Source organism: Populus alba, chromosome 14, assembly GCF_005239225.2.
Source record: "Populus alba chromosome 14, ASM523922v2, whole genome shotgun sequence".
In the NCBI taxonomy this organism is placed as follows: domain Eukaryota; kingdom Viridiplantae; phylum Streptophyta; class Magnoliopsida; order Malpighiales; family Salicaceae; genus Populus; species Populus alba.
The window spans coordinates 8,899,945-8,915,780 of NC_133297.1; the positions used below are offsets into that span (position 1 = coordinate 8,899,945).

At 30.7% G+C, this 15,836-nt stretch overlaps 2 protein-coding genes across 3 annotated transcripts; one reads left to right on the forward strand and one right to left on the reverse strand.

The window, feature by feature from the left end:
- Window positions 1-1,784: 1,784 nt before the first annotated feature.
- Window positions 1,785-4,985, forward strand: LOC118041101 (uncharacterized). Of its 2 annotated transcripts, none has more exons than XM_035048233.2 (7): window positions 1,785-2,159; window positions 2,326-2,425; window positions 2,691-2,786; window positions 2,929-2,981; window positions 3,934-3,976; window positions 4,393-4,440; window positions 4,682-4,985. In XM_035048233.2, exons 1-7 carry the CDS (start codon window positions 1,915-1,917, stop codon window positions 4,763-4,765), a joined length of 669 nt encoding a protein of 222 aa, XP_034904124.1. In that variant the 5' UTR covers window positions 1,785-1,914; the 3' UTR covers window positions 4,766-4,985. The 2 variants fall into 2 exon arrangements, with proteins under 2 accessions (XP_034904124.1, XP_034904123.1); XM_035048232.2 differs by having other exon boundaries at window positions 1,787-2,159; window positions 3,934-3,982.
- A 3,019-nt stretch (window positions 4,986-8,004) lies between these two features.
- On the reverse strand, window positions 8,005-10,666 carry LOC118041100 (probable protein phosphatase 2C 49). Its single transcript, XM_035048231.2, has 4 exons — window positions 10,350-10,666; window positions 9,707-9,907; window positions 9,382-9,617; window positions 8,005-8,870 (listed from the first exon to the last, which is right to left on the reverse strand). The coding sequence occupies exons 1-4, from the start codon at window positions 10,527-10,529 to the stop codon at window positions 8,294-8,296; spliced, it is 1,194 nt and encodes a 397-aa protein (XP_034904122.1). The 5' UTR covers window positions 10,530-10,666; the 3' UTR covers window positions 8,005-8,293.
- Between the last annotated feature and the right edge of the window lie 5,170 nt (window positions 10,667-15,836).

The following is a 15,836-nucleotide window of genomic DNA, read 5'->3' on the forward strand; positions in this document are numbered from 1 at the left end:
TCATGCAAAGAATACAATGAATTTTTTTATTTGGGATTGGATTGCCAGTAAGGCAACCAAAAAATAAAATTCATGGAAAAAATAGTTTAGATGATAAATAAATAAAAATCACTCGGATATTTCAAAGAAAACTTGCCCCGACTATCTTCAAACTTTGGCTTCCACCTCAACAATGCCGCGTAGACCATTTGCTTCATTCTGTAGCTTTATGATTGGATGGCACATTCACAGGCTGGGCCCATAGTGTATCCCTCCAAGAAAATCATTAAGTATTACTCTTTAAGGCTTCAATATGCAAGGCTACACGGTTAATATATACTCTTATACATTGTTGAAAATGGGCTCTGCAAAATTTTATGGTTATTTAATTTGATTTTTAAATTTTTTTTGTGATTTAATCCTAATTAATTTTATTTTTTTAATAAAAATATGAAATTAATAATGAAAAAGATTGAAATGAAAAACAGTATCAAATATAGGTGTCATGTCATAAATTTTGTAAAAAATACACTTTGATTCTTAAACTTTAAAAATCATTCAAATTATAAAATTGCAGTACCTCATTATTTTTTCAATTCAATTTTGATATAAAAAAATATTTTTGTTATTTTTTTTCACTAGTTAAGACTTGAGATATGAGAAAAAAAGAGAGGTCATTGGATTCTAGTGACAGAGAGAAAAAAAAATAGGTGACATTGATTTAGATCACCAAAATATATGATATTTGTGTCAAATGGTTTCATTTTAATGAAGAGAGGAGTTTGCAATAGATGTTTTTTTTTTTTTCACTTTTAAAGTTCGTGAAAAAACACATCTGGACTCGGGTTAATTTTTGGATTCTGGTTGATTTTGGGTTTTTTTGTGTTTTTTAAAGTCATAAATAGGTTTATCACAATTCCAACAATGTTTTATGTGTTTTTGGGTCAAAATGAGTTAAAAAATGATTTTTGAGTAAAAAAACTTAATTTTTAATTTTCCAACCACCACAATAGTTGAGATCTAGCAAATCAAACAACATATGATTTGATTCTTTCAAAACAATTTGGGGTAAAGATCATCCACCCTAACAAAATTATCCACGAGGCTAGCCTGGCTTGCCAGGCCAAGCAACAACTGCCCATGCTTCATTTTATCTCTAATTATATTTTAAAATTAATGAGTGTTTTATGGTTTTTTCTCTATTTTTTAATTTATATTTAAATTAGTATCTCTATATTTTTTCATTTTGTTTGGAGAATTGTTTTTAAATAATGATTATATTTTTAGTTATATATTTAAATTTGAAGATTTTTTTCTATATTTATATATTTTTTTAATTTTTTTTATGGATGAATTTAATTTTTAAAAATAAAAAAAATATTTCCAGATAATATTTCTAATATGTACATTATTTGTTTATTCTTTTATTTTATTTAATTAATTAATTTTGTGTCTCTATTTATATTATCATTTGATTAAATAAATAAATTATATTAATAAATAAATTTAATAAATACATTCAGTTAAATATCTTGATCTACATGTGTCTTTTAATTTTTTAAATTTTATTTTTAAATATTATTAATAACTTTTTATTTATTTATTTACACATAATTCTCAATATATTTAATTACATATATACAAATATTTTTTATTTGAATTTAAATTATAAAAACACATTAAAAAACTTACTTATATAATTTTTTTTTGAAAAATAAAAATATCATACTGGCGGCTGAGTTGGCCGATCTAAAAAATATTGTAACGGGCACGTGAAAGTAACGATAGTTGCAAAAATATTTTATTTTAGGAGAAGAAAAATCTAACAAATACCATGTGGTGTTTAAGGCAGGCGAGTCCCCTTCTTCTGTTCTCCAGTCCCTGTAATAATAATAACAACAGCAGCAATTTCTTTCAGTAGACCTGTTATTGACCATGGCTGCTGCTGCTGCTGCTGCTTCAACGACTGTTGCGCATTGGCCAACCCCAACTTCCCTCCACTTTTCAACTGCTAAAAACAAGAACGCAGCAGTCTTATTAAACTCCATACCCACTTGCAAAATCACATCATCATCGTCTATCAGTAAGGTCCAATATGGATATGGATACTCGAAGAGAAGCTCAATTCTTACGGGTTTCAAGCCCTTTTCTTCTCCAGTCATGGAGTTTCAGGATTGCACGTAAGATACCAATAGTATTTTGCTTTGCTTTTAACTAATTGTTTCCAATTTGTTGGGCTGTGAAATTGGAGGAATACTAGGTAATTGGAGTTTGTTGTGATTGAATATGGGTCTTCAATGATCATCTTTTGTGTGAATGTAATCAAATTATGGTTTTTAAATGCAGGGTTAAGATGGAAATTGATGTGCCTGTTGGGTCGGCTTATAAGCTTTATTCAGATCGTGAATCAATTCCTCGTTGGATGCCCTTCATTTCATCTGTACAGGTGTGCAACAATTTTAATGTTTTTCTTCTTTTGATTTATCTAACGCCTAGGTAGGTTAAATAAGCACTACTGTTTTAATGTTAGCTCATGACTGGTTTTATCTGTGACTTTAGTTTTTCAATTTGAAGGGGGGCTATAAAATATGGTGCATTCATGATTTCATTTTACATTATAATGATCAAGAAAAAATCTCAACTTGTTTTAAAATATTATAGCTATAAATGTCTGCGTTTAGGTTAAGTTGATGTTTGGTTCTATTTAATAGGTACTCAAAGATAAGCCCGACCTATCACGATGGTCACTGAAGTATAAAGCACTTGGTCAGGAACTTGAATATTCTTGGCTTGCTAGAAATATGCAGGTAATGATCCTTTGTGTTGTATGGAAACATTTTCACTAATTGTTAATGGATGCATAATGCTTCCGCTACATGATCAGAGGTGAAATCAGTGCCTCCTTGCTATGTTCCCATTCATTTTTATTCTGTGTTCAACTTGTTGCAGCCAACCCCCAATCAGAAAATTCATTGGAGATCTCTGGAAGGTCTTCCTAACAGGTAACTGGAAAAGGCAGGTAGCAAATTGTGCAGGATTAACCACATAATCTCAAGAATAGAGGATGCACCTTTTAGCCTTTGCATGATTGGTTAATAAGAATATGAGATTTCCTTTGCTAAATTCATAGTCCAAGATGTCCTAGACTGTATTCCACAGAAATATACTAACATCACAAGATTATGGAAATTTTCTTGCCTATTGTATTTGCTGCCTATGGTTTGAGAAATCTTGTTGACACGCTCACATGACTTGAAATTAAATAACTTGCAGTAAATAGATAATTATCACGTGTATGTGTGTGACTGTAAATTTCATCATGCGATAAAAATTAATTTGGGATTATAGTATTGGATGAAAACAATATATAGAATTTGCTTTGGCACCATTAATCTTCTTAAGTGCCTGGAAGATGCTCAGTAATGCTGAAGCAAACACATTTTTTCAGGCTTGCTATTAAGAAATTTCCCCTGAATATACTAGATAGAGGGGATGGTGAACAAGGTATGAGCATAGATGCATAGATCTAGTTCATTAATGCTGGTTCATGATATCAATTTGCTTCCACAATTACTTGCTTAAGTATTTTTGTTTTTTTTTTTATTATTTTGGTGGGAATTTTCTTGTATTTCTCTTTCAATTCTCATTGCTACGTGTTGATGAGTTTTAGTGTTAAACCTGGTGCTGTTAGCTAACACCAATTTGAGTGAGATTTTCATGAATGTAGATGGGAAGCATATTTCATCTGCATTGACTAATAAAGTTTCAAATTGCTTGCAATAAATGTGTATGGTTGTTGACATTGTTGAGCTGATCCATGCCCATATAACTTAAGCATGCAATGAAAGAGTTGTCATGTGGTATCGCATTTGAGTGCCTTGCAGAATGTAATATCATTTCATTTCTCCTTAACATAATAGCAGAATGTTAATTAACTTTTTTCTTACATTGCAGAGGCTCTGTTCGATTTTTTCCTAAAGGTTCTTCATCATGTCTGGTAGAAGTGAGCTTCTATATACAACATTCAGTTTGATCTTCATGGTTACAGCATTTGTGGTTTTCAATTAGTTAGCTATTATAATCACAGTTCATCACCCTAAGTTTAGTGGATTAATTAGATTCTTATTAACAGATCAACTAAATATTCTGTCAAGATTGTCATTTCTGCATGCCTTCACCAACTTGCCGAAATAGTCTTATCTTATGTAATTTTATTTTTTAAATAGAACCATAAACTCGGAAAGAAAAATAATTTTCAAATTCTCTAATTCTAATCTCTGACACTGTGTGTGTTCTCAGGCTTGTGATTGGAATGTGTGGCACTATAACAAGGAAAAGAAAATGATGTATCATTTTTCTTACAATCAAAACTTAGCTCAGACCTTTGTAATTATATATTTTTTTCCTTTTCAGCTAACTGTTTCATATGAAGTTCCCGGAATTTTGGCTCCTCTAGCAACAGTAAGCATTCGTACTTCCATTTAGATGCTATTTTATTACTTTGAAAGGAGCACTACATGCTTAGCCTGCTCAAGTAAAAAATGAACAGTGATGTGCATTTAAGTGGTGTGTGCAGTTGCCGTGTCCAAGCTGCTTGTTTTCAACAGAGAAGAAGATATAAACTTTCTTGTATAAGAATATGTCCTTGCACTTGCAATACAGTGAATGATGAGTCCATTTTACTTTATTGTCACTTTTTCAGGCACTCCAACCTTTGCTCGAGAGCTTACTCAGAGGTGGTTTGGAAAGATTTGCAACACTTGCGAAAAGCACTTTGGCAGACTGAATTCCATGCTTCAAATGGGGTAACTGGAATTCATGTCTAATGATCATCAACAATTTTCTTGGTTGGAATATTTACAGAATCAATATGATTATCTTTCACTGGCAGCATTGTTCCCCTTAGAAGAAGGGAGAAGTTTTCTTATTTATTTGCCATTGATTGTACTCAGCACCCTTACTTTGGATTGTTGATCAATTCCAAAAATAAAGAAAAGTTCATGATATATGCTTGAGTTTTCCTTTGGTTGGCACACACGAATTTAAACAAGAGTAGCTTAATTAAATAACACCTTTTGCTTCATACTCCCTTGTCACCCATGTTTCTGAACTGCTAGATTTACCATGCGACTGTGTCAGGATAAGAGAAAATAGAACTGGTTGTCCCATTATTTATTCTGTTAACTTCAGAAAACAGGGTTAATACACCTGCCTCAGGTTTCCACGTATGGGATCATGGCAAGATGGCTAACTTGAGACTAACCTGAAAGAACTTTCCATCAGATGCTTCTGCTGATTTTGGTGGTAACAATAAAATACTGAATATTTTACCAGAGAGTTCCCAAGTTTAGTTGCTCTTCCTTGTTCTTGTGCAACTGTTTTCTCCATTAGAGCCCCTTATATTTCTTTGAACTGAAATTCCCAAATTCTGAGCGGGGGTTTTTGGATCAGGTCTTCATGCTCACCGGAACTGGTAGCCTTGCCTGCTTATGAACCACTTCTATTTTGATTTAGCTAATCGGCTATGGGAAAGATTTATTGATGTGAATATAATCAACAGTGATTAAATGCAACCCAATAGCCACATATTTAGTAATTCCTGAACTTTTTCTTTAGTGACGATGATTGTCAAAATAAACAAAAATACTATTTCTATATAAAAAAATGTCATTTATAGGTATTTTAATCAAGAAATCAGAGTAAGACATTTTTTTTTTCATTGGAATGGGAAGATAAATCTATATTTTGCCTCTTTGCCAGTAAATAATTTTTATGGAAAATAGCATGATACATGAAATTATAATGAAGTCACTCATTCATTGGAAAACGAAAATTCTTTTAGAGGCATCAAATTTACATAATACTACTAGCGTAATCATGTTAGGCTACAAGTAGGATTGTAAATTAATTTTTAATGAAAAAAAAAAAGGTTGGTATTATAAATGTGTTTTTGGATATCATGAATTTTTTTAATCAAAAAAATAAAAATAAAGCATTTATATTTTATTATTAATAAATAAAAAAATAAACATAACAACTAAGACACAAGGTATATTGACATGCACCATGCACATTTCCCTATTCATTACAACAATGAATTTATGGTTTTACACTTACAATTTATTCATTGCAATAATGGATTTAAGGTTATACATTCCAATACTCTTTTAGTCGAGTTGAGGGTATTTTGATTATTTTATATGGATAATTAGTTTTTAATGATTGTATGGGGATATATAATTTTTTAAACAGTTAGATGATTTAAGTATTTCTAATTTAAAAAAAAAATTAAAGTTGTTCACCAAGAGTATTTTGATTTTTTATAAAAACATAAAATAAAAAGGTCAATTTTCCCTTGCCTTTTTTTTGAAGGAAAAATGAACCATGGACCAGGGGCCTTTTGGCCTTTCCAACTAGGTTTTATGGCTAATCTTTAAAATATAAAGGGTAATTTGATCTTTTTAACATGAATAATTATTTTTTAAATCATAAATCATACCTCCATAGGTTTTTTTTCTTAGGTTATCGTTGTTATTTTTTAAAAAACTTTTGTCTGTTTGCTATTGTTTCCTATTTTTTTATTGTCTTATTAAAATAAAATACTTATTCCACCCAATCATATGTATACTTTGATCCTCATTTTATTATTATTATTATTATTATTATTATTATTATTATTATTATTGTCATTTTATTAATTTTTTTTCATTTTCTATTTAAGCCTTTGATCAAAGAATTGTTCTACCCTCTAATTTAATTTTTATTTCAATTTCCACTCTCATTCTTTTACTTGCTTTTTTTTTTCTTAGATTCTTTTGTGTGATTGATTGTTTTCCCTGATTTTTCCTTCGGCATTTAAGTTGTAGAGGATTGGACTTCTCGGTTTTTTGATGTATGGTGTTGCTGATTTAATGTCGCGTGTCATGGGTATTAAAAGTTATCTATCACATAGTGTTTGAACTTGACCCGAGGGTTAATCCGCACCAAATCCCGAGTATCGGGTTAGGTGGGTTGACTTGGGTTGATGCAGGTCAACCCAATTTTTCTATTTTATAAACATGTAACAATAACGACATTTTAAAAAAAGAGGTTGAAGGGTTTTAATTGGGTTCTCCCATGACTATTTGAGCTACGGGTCAATTTGGTTTCTTAAAATGAATCATACCAAATTAATTCTCCCTTTATTTTTTGTTGAAACCTAGTTTGGTCTAGATTTTGGATTACCCAAGTTACAGATCAAACCGTCAGGTTGAGTCAAGTTTTAAAACAATAATCTGTTGTGCTATCTTAATCTCATTACATAAGTTACAGTTTTGTCTTAGGTTGACCATTATTATTCAGGTTACATGTTTATCACGTAACCTCATGTTATCTTTTTTATCCAATTATATATTTTCATAAGTGTTTTTCTCATGTTATCATGGTCATTTTTTTTTAATTGTTTATTATCGTTGCCAATATTTTAATCTTCTCAATCCAATCAGGATTATAATGTGATGTTTATTTTTTTTATTTTTTTTATCTTTTATTTTCAATTTAACTTTCAATCAAAAATTTATGAAATATATTTTCTAAAAAATTTAATATTAAATGATAAAATAAAAATAAAAATTAAATAAAAAAAATTGAATTGTTGAAGGGATAATGGATAGTGTTAATGTTTTGTTAATTGATGTTTTGATAATAACAACTTATACCAGCCAAATTGGCATGTTAAAATTCGAATGTATCTTGAATTAAATATGCTTGTCATTTGATTTGATGAATTAAGAGATTCGTAAGACGTGAAACATGGAATTAACGTTTCATTCTAAAATACAAAAACAAGTTTTAATATGTAGATGAAAAGTTCAGAATAATAGTAGCTGAAAGTTTATATTTTACATGATTATTAATTTTAAAACCTATAAAATCAATTAAAATATACACAAATTAACTCGGACATTCAAAATTAATAATAATAAAAAAAAAGACAGAATATAAACAATAACAAGAGATTTTTTATTCGAACTGTACAGATACATATCAAGATTAAAAATAGAATATATTAAATTAGCAGCCGAACCAGGCTGCAACGCCAAAGCAATACATCCATGATGAACGTGCTTTAATAAAACATACATACATCTGAATCGATCTTTACACCGCCAGCACCCACCCATCACTGTTATGTACATTAACCAATTCTCAATGCTTGCTGTTTGAAAACAATCGTCTGCAAAAATGCGAGCTGCTTTTTCTATCTCCAGACTGAAGCAGCCAGAAACAGTTTATTAACACAACAATGGAAATTAGAAAATTATTCTATTTACATTCAGCGGTTGGCACTGCCGTCCAACAAGTTCCTCAAGCTACATAATGCCTCTGTAGAGAGGCTAAAGCACCTCTGTTTCCGTTGCCTAGGTGTAGGCGGTGATGGCTCCTGATAATCAGTAGAAGAGAAGCACACAATAATTACAGTGAGATTGTCAAATGTGTTTCGGCGTAAGGCGTCCATAACAAGGTCCCTGGCACACTGCTCGGGGTCATCATGTCGCCGCAGCCCATGGCGGACAAGGCTGACTGCATGCTGGCTTGACATAACATCCCAAATCCCATCACAACCAATTATGAGAAATTCATCCTCCTCTGTTAGAACAAGCTTCCGGAACTCTGGCTCAGCAATGAGAGGTGAAGGAGAGCCCCGGGGGAGTTTCATGTCCCAGTCACCAAGGGCTCGTGAAACTGACAGAACACCATTGAGATATCCATCATCAATATACCCACCCAATTCTTCAACCCGCCTTCGCTCTGATGGATAAATAGGCCTATGGTCTTGAGACATGTCTATTGCCTCTCCTTTACGACAGAGAACTGCTCGGCAATCACCAGCATTTGCAACCATTAATAGCCTGGAATATGAAATCATGATCAGGATGCCAGTGAAAAAACAAAAATAAATCCAAGGAAATACTACAAAACTGTCAGCTTGGAGCACCCAAAAAAACTGGTGCTTTAAAGTTCCTCCTGACTTTTCCAGAGTCAACTGGAGCTATGCACTGAAAAAATGATGTAGGAAGGCTGGCATTGAACCATCTGAAACATTGACGGCAACATGCAATATGGAGCTAGCGTATGTAAACATCAGAAGTCAACTCAAATATTTGCTGGTTCAAGTAAGAAAGAGAAAACATCATGTGCAAGTTAAAAAACAAGACCACCTTAGTTAGCATATCTTAGAAGACTACATGTGAAGACTGATATATAGAATACTGGATTTCATAAAACATTTATTGTAGATAAACTAAATGGTGATTGACCAACATCACAACCACTCATATACCTAAAAACAAAGCTTTGACAAGGTAAAACGTGGAATCCATATACATGGTTATATTTCCATGTTTAAGAGCAAGAATATACCTTCCAAATACAAAAGCAGTAAGAGCGGTTGTCCCAGAAGAAGTGTTCACACTGCAGTCATCTGCCAGAGCCAAGTCAGCCAGATGAAATGCTTTTCGTAGGGAGTTCTCAACCTCCTCCAAGAAGATATTGTCAACCTCAGATGTCTGAGGGAAATTTGCATCTTCAAAAAAGATTCTCATTGCATTTTTTCTGATATAAGCTGCTGCTTCAGGTCCTCCATGACCATCAAAAACCTACAAATAAATTCAATCTCAATCAATTATGAATTCCTTGAACTTATCAAAATAATATAGTTACAACAATAAGTTTCAACAACAATCACCCCATAGAAAGCACTGGGCTTGGGAAACTTGAAGACTGAGCCCAGTTGCACAGATAGATCATCTATGCGTATGTGCTCGTCTTCCATGTATCTTCGAGGCCCAATGTCGGAAAAGCTACCAGAACGGATACTAGGCACAAACTGCAGGACGGCAGGCTCAATAGCTTCTGCATCTGAAATTTTTTTCGAAGATATAATATCCTACAAAAGGAGATGATTTAATATTAAGTTTTCCACCTGCAGCAGCACAACTAATAAAAAATCTAGGAATCATTCATTATTGACGAAATCTATTATTTACATCAGATTCATAATTAAAAATACTACACAGTATGCTGGTAATTAACGGCATGATCAAGACAATTTATTGGAAAAAACCCAGAAGTGAATTTCTATTTTATTCATATTTTCGCTACAAGTAAATAAATTAATAAAAAAAGGCTAAAATTCCAATTCAGATTCAGCTTGTCTGTCAATAAACAAAACAAAACCCGATCTGAGCAATCTGTCATGAAAGAACAATAACAAAGCATTTCAATACCTAACAAGTTACGAATTCTCAAATTTTAACTGAGTAATATTCAGGATTCTCTAATAAAACAAAACCTAGCAAAAAAGGGGGACGATGATGAAGAAAACTGACCATCTGGTCGGCGGAGACAGAATCCGAGATGCGAACTTGACTTAGCCTTCTGGGGGAAGGCGAAACAGTAACAGCATCTTCAATTTCATGAACAGCAACGGCAGTAGGGCTGTTACCTTTAGCAGCAAAATATTGAACATCCAACACCGGCACGCTTGCTACCTCTGCTTCAACTACCATCTTTCATTCACCGAGAAAACAATCAATTTTCAGACTTCAAATTCCCTACTCTTTGGCTAGTAATAATGGTTTTTAATTTTGGTTTTTCTGAGTTATCAAAATTCTGAACCATTCAGGCTTGGAACTAGTATATAAATTGGAGGCAGGATTTTTTATTCTCAGGAGACCGACGACCGGTGGCTACAGGTAAATGGAATTCGGTAATTGGACACGTGTGAGTTTTGGAGCCATGGGTTTTAAGAGACCGTTGTTTTCACACGCCAATTCGTTAGCTTCATCGACACGTGACTTTTTTGGTTGACGCGTGACATGACCTTTGGACACGCCAAAGGCTTTGGTACATCTTGAAGGCCGTTTCGTGTACAGACTCATCGTTCTTCTATCATGTAATGAGTTGTCTGTCCCCGTTGACTTTGTTTTTGCTGAGCTGGCCACGGGTTGGGGGTGTTTATGGGGTTTGGATAGTGTTGGAAAAGAAAGATTAAGTTTTCTAAAATTTTTAATATTATTATTTATTTAAAAATATAGATATGATTTTTTTTTAAAATGTTTTTTATTTAGAAATGTATTAAAATAATTTTTTTATATTTTTTTATAATTATTTTTTATATCAACATATTAAAATAATATGAAAACATTTAAAAATAATAATTTAAAATAAAATTAATAAAAAAAAAATTAATTATTTTCAAAAACACTTTTAAAATATAAAAATAAACTATATAATCTTTACTTCATAAAAATGGTAAAATGAACTTCACAATCAACAGAATTAAGAAAATGCAATTAATCATGCCATTAGATTTTCAAAATTACATAAAAGTCCCCTTTGCATAACAGAACAATAATGTTTTGATGACTAAATTGTCATTTTGTATTTTTTTAGCTATAAAAATTTCGATGATTAGTCATCGCTGTTTTAAAAACTATTGATCTTCCTTTTCTCAAATCTTGTGGTCAGTGTGTTACTGTTTTTAAATTGTTTTTTTGAAATATATTATAATATTTTTAAAAATTTATTTTGATGTGTTGATATTTAAAATATATTTTTAAAAAAATTATTTTTAATATTAACACATCAAAATAATTTAAATTTTTTAAAAAAAAGTATGATTTCAAACTCATACTAAACACAACATATAATTGGGTGTATGAAAATTTTTCATTTTTATTTTTATAAAAAAAAAGTAATTTTGGCTAAGATTCCTTCATTGAGAAGAAAAAAAAAAAAAAAAAGAATTCTACCCTTACACATAAATACTTTTGGGTGTGTGGTATACTTTCCTTGCTTTTGTTATGGATGCTGGCTTTCATAGGGCGTTTAGCATTCAAGCCAAAATGTTGTTCGTATAAAAATTTAAATTATTTTATTTAAAATTAATTTTTTAGTATTGTTAAATTACTTTAATAAGATGATGTCAAAAATAAAATTAAAAATGTATTATTTAATATATTTTTAAATAAAAAATATTTAAAAAACAATAAGCCGCTAATATATGAGGGACCATGTTATCTACCCGTTGCACACCTAGTAGGCTTTCGTTACTTTTGTCTTTTTCCTAGGTTTTTTTTTTTGTCTGTTCAATAATGAGTTAAATGATAGAAGTTGGGCTACAGGCATGAAACTAAGTCATTGATTTTTACATAAATGGAGGAGTAATCTTAAAGTTTTTTAGTGTAAGTTGGTGGTGTCACATACTCATAATTAAAATTGCCATAAAAAGCTTGTCGGAAGCTTTTTATAATGCATGGCTTTTGCTGCTTGTTGCCAATTTTATTTATTTATTTACACGTGGAATCATGCTGGTGAGCGTTTTGGAAGCTAGTAGATTGATGTTATAAAATTTTAAATTATTAGTACTGAAATGAAACAAATGTGCAAGCTACAGGGGTACAATATATTTTACCCTTAGTTTCTTTGTGTGTTTTCTAGCGCCTTCTTTATGTTCACACTTGATGGAGTGGATTGCGCCAGAAACCTCAGAGGAAAGGAAACATTTGCCGATGGACAAGGGTGCCCCTGATACGACGATGTGAGTGTGTCATGCTTACCAATTCAGATTTCAGACACGCGGCTGTAGTTCACATCTTCTTGGAGAGAACATGGGGACACACATTATACTTTTGGACGGTTAAGATGCATCTGGACTCTTTCTCATGGTTGCTAAACTTTATGCGACCCCTTCTTTGCACAAATAATTTCAGTTGTTATTTTTTCTTAATTTAGCACAAAAAACTTGAAGTTTTGTCAGAATAATATAAATATAAAAAATATTATCACAATTTATATTTGTCATTAAAAACAAGACTTCTTTAGCCTTATTTACATGTCGCGCTTTGAATCAGTAATATTTATCAAATCATAAATTACTCTTGAATTCTAAACAATACTTAAATCATTTGTAAAATCCTACTTAATTCCAAACCCTAACCAAGAACTAAACCTAACTAACCACTAACTCATAATAATAAAAACAATATAAATTAACATTAATTGAAACTCTAAACACCAACTCTAATTTAAACACTAAACACTAACAGTAATCCAAAACTCTAACCATAACTAATCCCTAACCCCATACCTTTAACCACAAAACTAACATTAATCCAAACTCATCTAATTTAGACATCAAACTTTAAACACTAACCCCAAAACTCAAAGGATAAAATGCCAAGTCTTTTATTGATATGAAATTATAAATTGCTAATACCACTTAGATTATGCTTCCTTTTTTATAAAATTAAACATTGTATAAAACCTATATTTTTTGCAATGTTTTTTTTCCTTATAATTATGTGGTTTTAAAATAGCTTATAATCAAAAATTCTTTGGGATCTTTTATAAATTACATAATAACTATAATTTTTGTCTCGTTTTCATCTCCTGTAATTAATTTGTTTTATCAAGCATTTTATAATCAATTTTTTTATAAGCTAACATTAAAAATCACAAGCTTATTAATAATTTTTTTTAGTCATTTTTAAACAATAATTGCATACAGTTATTTTGAACATTGCATTACCTACATAGTAATAAAAGCTGAAGTGCAACCCTCATAATCTAAACAATCATAACTTGCTTTCTCAAAAGTTGGGGAGGGTTCACATGGAGATGATTCGGATTGTAGTTGAGTCAAAAAATTATTGAGTGATTTTTAAAATTTATTGTAAACATTATAAATATAATGTAAAATTTTAATTTTTATAATTCATACTTGTAAAAGTAGCAAATATTCTCCAACATGTTTTGCCCCATTCATGTAACATATAGATATCTATATAGGCATGCCAAAACAACAAACTATATGTGAGAATCATATCAAAATTCTGAAGAAGTGTCAAATAAATAAGCAACACATGTCTCTCAATAAGATATTTGAATAGAAAAATGTTGCTAAAGATATGCAATATAAACAACATACTTGTAATTGCTTCACATCATCATACTAAGATTCATAAATATTCAACATTGTAGAATTATAATTTAATACATGCATGCACAAGACCTCATTGTTAGCATGCTCTCTAGTGGAGTGGTGAATGTCATCTTAAATCATTTTAGATGTATTTTACCCCTCATAAAAGGAGGTGCCACGCCCAAGACACCCTTGAATAATACAACCTAATAATATACCATTGGGAAATGTCTGCTCATCCATTAAAGGCATCCCAAGCAGAGCTGATATGTTCTACAATATAGGTGTCATGTCCCCATTCGTGAGGTGGGACGTATCTACATGATTTTGTTTGCGAGTTTTGGTAGTCTCACTCGTGTTTCCTAATATTTTTGGTTTTTTAATTGCGAGTTTTGTTAAATTGTGATTAAAAAAATACATCAGATCTAAATTGTAATTAACAAAATAAGAGCCTGTCAATCCTCCTCCTATTTCTTCTTCTTTTATTTTTCAATTTTGTTGTGAAATTGAAATCTACGTGAACCGGTAACATATGCTGTTGTTAACTTCTTCTTTTCAAGTCTTATGGATATGGTTTTGCAAAGCAGAAAAAAGAAAATATAATTCTTTCCTTGACCAACAAAAGAATTAGTTCAATCCCCTCCAATGATCATCAAACAATTGTAAATTTGATACCAATATTCGCAAAATCATGCCATTAACTAGCTCGTCTCGTAATCTATCCACTTTAGTTCACATCCACTAATTGATTCGCATGTGTCTTAACATTCCCAAACTTGCCCACAAAACAACCAATAATATGTGCAATTATTGAGATGTTGACCAATTATTTGAGCCTGTGCAGAGCAGGCATGGCAATAGTACCCTTTTATTTTATTATTTTATGAAGACGAAGGTGCCCTTTTAAAGTTTCAAGAATGGAGAAGTACGAAGAGTGAAATCCTCGTCGTTAGGTAAGAAAGAAATAGCCTGCTTTGCACAGCATGCGTGGATTAATTTAATAGGCAGCAAATAACGAAATACATGCATCGAAGTTTGAGAATGTAATGATAATTATATTTTAAAATATATTTTTAATATTAACTCTTCAAAAGAATCCAAAAACCAAAAAATATGATTTTAAATAAAAAAATAATTCTCGTAAAACTATTTGAAATACAATTTCAAACATCATGTTACTCTACCACTTCCTATCCATACATTAGATTAATAATATATATATATATATATATATATATATAGAGAGAGAGAGAGAGAGAATCTTATACAATTCACACATCATCTTACAGACATTACTGTATTTTATCAATAGATATTATGTTCATGATATAATCTCGGAATAACGTGATAATATTAGATTTGGCTCTCTTTAAATTATGAATAACATAATCTATCATGTTAAATAATCACTTACTAACTTGTTGAAACGAAGTCCTAATAATATATTTTAATATCTGAATTTATGTAAATGATAAATCTGTTACTTCCAATTTGAAAGAGCCTAATAGGATAATATTAGTATACCGAACAATTTATGATGGAATTATTTATTTTTATGTTTTAAAAGTATTTTTTTTAAAAAAATATTTTTTTAAAATTAATATATTTTTTAGTGTTTTTAGATTATTTTAATGTGCTAATTTTAAAAATAATTTTTTAAAAATAAAAAATATATATTATTTTAATATATTTCTAAATAAAAAACACTTTAAAAAACAATTATAATCATTTTTTTTAAAACATTCTAAAATGACCACCAAATTCAACCTAAGTGATTTATTATTCATCTCTAAGGGGACTCCCCCTTAGCCATGGTACAATAATAATTGTTGAACAAATTATTTATCTTTTTTAATTATTTTTTTTATAAAAAGATATTTTTCAAAACAAT

What these genes read in the sequence shown, in the direction of transcription:
- LOC118041101 (XM_035048232.2), top strand. Translation starts at nt 1,915, where the DNA reads ATGGCTGCTGCTGCTGCTGCTGCTTCAACGACTGTTGCGCATTGGCCA. An exon ending in GGCTTGCTAGAAATATGCAG is followed by an intron (nt 2,787 to 2,928) that starts GTAATGATCCTT and finishes AACTTGTTGCAG; the next exon opens with CCAACCCCCAATCAGAAAAT. An exon ending in TTTTGGCTCCTCTAGCAACA is followed by an intron (nt 4,441 to 4,681) that starts GTAAGCATTCGT and finishes TCACTTTTTCAG; the next exon opens with GCACTCCAACCTTTGCTCGA.
- LOC118041100 (XM_035048231.2), bottom strand. Translation starts at nt 10,529, where the DNA reads ATGGTAGTTGAAGCAGAGGTAGCAAGCGTGCCGGTGTTGGATGTTCAA. An exon ending in CTGTCTCCGCCGACCAGATG is followed by an intron (nt 9,908 to 10,349) that starts GTCAGTTTTCTT and finishes CTCCTTTTGTAG; the next exon opens with GATATTATATCTTCGAAAAA. An exon ending in ACTGCTTTTGTATTTGGAAG is followed by an intron (nt 8,871 to 9,381) that starts GTATATTCTTGC and finishes TTCATATTCCAG; the next exon opens with GCTATTAATGGTTGCAAATG.